This window comes from Apaloderma vittatum, unplaced genomic scaffold (genome assembly GCF_000703405.1).
Source record: "Apaloderma vittatum isolate BGI_N311 unplaced genomic scaffold, ASM70340v1 Scaffold45694, whole genome shotgun sequence".
Taxonomy (NCBI): domain Eukaryota; kingdom Metazoa; phylum Chordata; class Aves; order Trogoniformes; family Trogonidae; genus Apaloderma; species Apaloderma vittatum.
In genome coordinates, this window is record NW_009715184.1 from 1 (window position 1) to 5,450 (window position 5,450).

Here is a 5,450-nt window from a genome sequence, read left to right on the forward strand (position 1 = left end):
TGTCCCCTCTGGGGGATGGCACTTGGCCGAAATCCTGAGATCCCGAGAGATACTTTTGTGAAAAAGCCTTGAAAGTTAAACTGCTTTTCTCAGAACATCACAGACAAAAAACCAAGCACACACATACACGCAGTTACTTCTTTTTTTTAAAGAATTTGTTTATTTATCGAACCTGGGTCGTATTTAGATTCACAGGCAATTTTTAAATGTACATCTTTAGAATTCAATTTGAAGTGTTTTACACAAAAATATTGGCACACAACAGTCGCGGTAAGGTGGAAGAGCCACCTTTCTGAAGAACTGCTGCAAGTGTTTGCCCAAGGTTGAAAAAACTTTACCTGGAACATGAAAACCTGTAACAAATTTTAAATTAATTGTACAAAACTGTTAAACTGTTGTGTGTTACTTGTAGAGGCTCCCCCCTGGAAAAGACCCCACCCCGCCCCCAAAAATGATTACAACTAATATACATCAGTCACAACATAACCCTGGCTCAGCACCCACGTCAGACGCTTCTTTAATTGTTAAACCAATCATCAGATACGGAGGAAAGTAACTTTATACAAAAACAAATCTACATGTGCCTGAAAAAGAAAACACACCAGTATTTAGCATTATGCTAATTATGATCAGGTAATGGCAGAGACTGCCACTTAACTTAAATACAAGGGCTGCATAGCATTGCAATAAACCCCCAGAATCGTTAACCCTTTGGCATCAGGAATCGGGATCTCCTGCGCGCTGCGACAGCGCCAGCGGTCTGAGCTCTGGACCGGCAAAACCCAAAGGGTTAACTGTTGTTTGCCAAGACACTGCACACAACTGGCTTCGGTATAAAACCCGTGAGAGACTAAGAACCACAGGATGTCTGAACATCCGGTAAGAGGAGAAAACGGGTTTTCGTATGGACTATTTAATTTAAAAGAGCTTTGGGAATAAGTCGATGCAGTCAGGGTACTTACTGAAGACTTCCTTTTAAACAGCAACTAGGCGTGAATACTAGATTGGAAGTGGTCAGCTGTCTTCTACTCATTATCCGAATAAAGTTCCAATCGCTTCTCCTTGGCAGTTTATGTAAGCGAAGAAGGGACTGTTTCAATTTCATAACACCTACTGCAGGGTTAAAGATCTCAAAAATATAGACAGTCATGTTAGGGCCTTGTACCGTTTCCCTAGATAGAACTGCAAGTACGTATGGAAACAGGAGGGAAAAAAAAGTTAGAGAAGACATCAGCGTTGCTTGTTACTACAGCTGAACTACAGCGTTTGCAGCTTGCTCGGACCTCGCTTAGCACACAGACTAGGCAGATTTAAGTGAAAAAAAAATATGCCAATTAGGTGACAAGATTTCAGCACAGCTCTTGCTATGGAAGATATATAAAAACAATTCATTTTTAACTAGGAAGGAACAGAAGCAAAGTTTTACAGTTCAGTAAAGAGGGTTCAGAAACTAAATGACTGTTTTGTGACCAGGATGTTCGGTAGACAGTGAACTGAAATCCGGGACCAGAAAAGTACTCTTAAACAACCCTTCGGACTTCAAAAAACCTCTTCAAATAGTAGATTTGTCCCAGTGTCATGGCAACTAGTACAAGAGCTTCAAAGAATGACCAAAGAACCACTCTGCTGTTTGTGTTGTCGTTAACTGTTGGGGAAAAAAAGAAATAAAATAGTAAGTAACAAAGCATTTAAAATGAACTTAAAATGCAGTTTGTCATTGGAACTGAAGTACCGCAAATAAACCACTGATATTTGTATCACGTCACTACAGGCGTCCCAGCAGGACCCTGCAGTCTTAGAGACGAGATCTGAGGGTGGACGCTTTTCTGAACAGCTTCAACAGTGCTAGGCCAGATGTTTCCCCCCAGTTTTGGACATACATTAGAGCATCTTCCTCCGTTCTGCCCACCTTCAAAGAGGCCAGGCAGAAGATATCCATAAGTTCAAAAAGTTGAGGGGCTACTTTTTAATATAATGTATTTTCACATTAAAAACATTTGCAATTTACTCTCACTGGTCTTCCCTTAATGCACCCCTTGGTGCTCTCAGTCCTACTCAAAAGCCGTATTTCAGAAAGGAAGGGTTGTGACTGGAGAGTTAACCATATTCTCTACTTGGAATTAAGAATAGTTCTGCTCTATTTCAAGGGAATATTTAAAAAACACTTTGGCTCGACTACTACGCCACACCCACTCCAAGGATGAAGTCATATTTCAAGCAGAGCCTACCCACAGGAACCATATCGTTACCGATACCTTCACAAATGCACCATTCAAAGAACAACAGAACTTACACCAACTAAACAAAGATTATATTGACTAACGATCTTCATTACATGAGAGGCGAGCCAATTTAAAGAAGATTGCAAGCACCAACAACATTCTTTGCAGTGCAGGCAGGTCCTTCAGAGCTTGTTTAATTTTTTTTTTTAGTCGCTTAGAACAGCTTTTATGGACTCGTATTTTAAATCACATAATGTAAGTTCATTAGAAAGGGGAGAAGGCATTTAAGTCAAAGACACATACTTGCTCTATGTATTCTTTCACGAACTTCCATGTACTCCTGTTCATGCTTTACGGCTGTCATGGCCACTGCTAACTCATTAATCATCTCTTCTAGCTTGTTCTGATGAGCTGCGGAATAATTTCAGAAGCATCAGAAAGTCTGTTACTGACTCAAAAAAACATTTTTTTAGACTTCACAAACAGTTACACTTAATTCCGGTCACAGAAGAACTTCTGAAAAATGCAGTTCTGTACAGATGAAACTTTCTATCTTTCCAGCAAAGTCAAGTTTAGTTTTCACAGCGTCACTTTTCCTGACACGCCTCCACGGTGTTTAGTAAGTGGGAAAACATCTTTCTCCATATCCGACTCGAAGGCAGAAGACACACGATCTAGAATCAGTAAGTACAGACCACTTATTCCCAATATGGGCATACTTTTCCGGAAAAAGACCACGAGATCAATACCACACACTAGTATCTATCTTGCCAATATCGTCCAACGTATTTCCAAGTAAATTATCTTTAACGTTACAGCTTTTCCTAGTTGTTAAGCTCACAAAAATGGAATGACTGAGAATTTAGCTTAAGATCATGATGCTGGCAAAACGAGATCACTTTCTGAAGCAACATTCAAGATCCCGCGATCTTCCGGTTTAGCTGAAGCACAGCAGTCTGCAGAAACAACGCCAAAGGGGCCTGGCAGAGGGCAGGAACTGGCTTCAGGTTCTGGTATGTTGTGAAAGCAGAAGAGGAAAATACCAAACGAGTAACAGAAAACTAGCTGGAGACAGCTCAGCAAACGGAAGAATCAGAGATCTAAGATTTAGCGCTTTGACTGTCAATCACAGGATCTTTTAAACATGTTCATGCTCAAACAACTGCTTGCTTACAAATTTATAAGTTGTGCAAGTAATTTTCAAAGTTTTCTAGCACCAAGAGTAGTTCAAGATAAGACTCCGCAGACACCCCCTGGGCAATCAGCTCTCTTAAAAAAAAAAAAAAAAGTCACAAAACCCAACACATTTTCCATTGAATGGACATACTCAACTTTGAACCTACCTTATTATGTTTTATTTACAAATTGTTTTAGACTGTAATCTGAAAATAAAGCTGTTCAACATACACATCTTACGGGGAAGAGTCAAAAAGAGGACCAGAGAATAACGCCCATATAAGCTACAATTGAAATCTAAATAGTTGTGTAAACCACACTCACTTTGCTAATAACATCAAGCCCTTATTTTGACGGCCAACTGGTCACTGCAATAACTGCAGCTTATTAGTAAGAAGAAATGACAGTTGCAGGGATTGCTTTAACTCACTCAGAAAAAATACACTCAAGAAGTGTTTGCATTAAAAATCTACAGCGGCACTAATGTTCTTTACAGCAGATATATTCAGACTCAATGAGAGACTTAACCGAGTTTTTTCAAAAAAAGAAATCAAACATTAGGGACTTGTTACTTTTCAAGTGGTTTCAAGCACTCAATGCACAGTTATTTACTTGCTAAAAGAGAAAATAAGAATTTATTGCCTTTCTAGCTACAGTTAGTGATTTTTAAATAAAACTTTGTAATTTGTTACCCAATATATTTGTTTAGTTCTTTTACAGCAAACAAGTTTGACGTTTTTCCCCTTGATAATTCATAACCTAAAAGAAGGAGCTCGTTGCTTTCAAGCCCTTGATTATTCAACACTGTCTTTAGCAAGAGACAGCAAACACCATCTAAAATATCCAGTGTTCTTGGATGTTCAGTGTTTTAGTTTAACTTCACCTAGAACTCCATAAATAACCACCTGGAGACAAACCGTCATGGACGGTTCAAGGACCTGATCCCAAGAGCTGGTAAGGATATAAACCTCTCGATGGAAGCTTGCAGGTGCTCAGCATTGCTCAGAATCAGACCTTGTATGTAGTTTATTAAAAAGACATTCTCATGCTACAAACAAATGTTACAGAGAAAAAGCAAACGTTAGCTGTTAGTGAATAAACGTATGCAAAAGACAAGATGCTAATGAGCTTTCAAAAAGCAGTACACATACCATCCCAGGTATCTCCACCACCTAGAGAAAAGTGTAAGAGATGAACACAAGTACAGGACATAAGGCTGCAGATAAAACAGTAATTTACACAGCTAAAAGAAAAATTTTATATTAGGACGTTTATCAAAGAGCTCAACTAACGCATGTTGTAATCTACATACTGCTGAGCCAACTAGAAATCAGAAAATGGAACTGATGAAAAGATTAAAGGATGACAGCATTAGTTTCTGCAGATGGCCAAGTGATTCCCCAGTGATTTTGCATTAAATCGTGTAATGAGGTCTAAAACCATCCGTTACCCATTCTAGCTGTGCAAGAGAACAGCTAACTAGGCAGCCTGAAGAAACAGGGACTCTGAGAATCCTGGTCAAGTTCAGACGTCATGCATGTAGGAAAAAGCTCCTGAGTTGGAGCCAATTTCTCCCCAGGAGTAGCTTCCTCACCTTCTGTCTCCATGTCTTGCCCCTTTGGAGCTTCCCCAATATCAATAGTGAACATCACTATCTTGGGAGTCATGGTGGACATCCTGTTGCTAAAGCAAAACTTGTACGTTCCATCCATGTGGGCAGCAAACGTGTATTTTCCACTGGACTCTCGATCGCCTTTATAAATTCCTTTATTATCAGGCCCTGTAATCTGGATGGGGAAAACAAAACGTCATGCTTTTCATTTAGAATGCACTGGTTTTAAACCCACCCTTACAGCACTGCAGGCATATCCTGAAATTATCCAGTCAGATTTGTCAATAGCACCTGTGATCTGCCTGGTTCCACGCTCTTCATACCTGCCCTCCTACAACTCAAAAGCGGAGATGCATTTTTCTGCACAGCATTTTTTTGTGGTTGGTGGTGTGTTGTGGGTTTTGCTTTTTTTTTTAAAGATCCACACCACAAACTTAATG

The 5,450-nt window shown here is 39.7% G+C and overlaps 1 protein-coding gene across 1 annotated transcript; it reads right to left on the reverse strand.

The window, feature by feature from the left end:
• Positions 1 to 1,130: 1,130 nt before the first annotated feature.
• On the reverse strand, positions 1,131 to 5,181 carry TMED2 (transmembrane emp24 domain trafficking protein 2). Its single transcript, XM_009869001.1, has 4 exons — positions 4,993 to 5,181; positions 4,550 to 4,570; positions 2,526 to 2,633; positions 1,131 to 1,645 (listed from the first exon to the last, which is right to left on the reverse strand). Exons 1-4 carry the CDS (start codon positions 5,108 to 5,110, stop codon positions 1,521 to 1,523), a joined length of 372 nt encoding a protein of 123 aa, XP_009867303.1. The 5' UTR covers positions 5,111 to 5,181; the 3' UTR covers positions 1,131 to 1,520.
• Between the last annotated feature and the right edge of the window lie 269 nt (positions 5,182 to 5,450).

Bases quoted from the DNA above. Each gene is read 5' to 3' on its own strand.
- TMED2 (XM_009869001.1), bottom strand. From the start codon at position 5,110: ATGGATGGAACGTACAAGTTTTGCTTTAGCAACAGGATGTCCACCATG. The intron at 2,634-4,549 runs GTATGTGTACTG...ATTATTCCGCAG, and splicing joins TGGTGGAGATACCTGGGATG to CTCATCAGAACAAGCTAGAA. The intron at 1,646-2,525 runs GTATGTGTCTTT...TTTCCCCAACAG, and splicing joins TGAAAGAATACATAGAGCAA to TTAACGACAACACAAACAGC.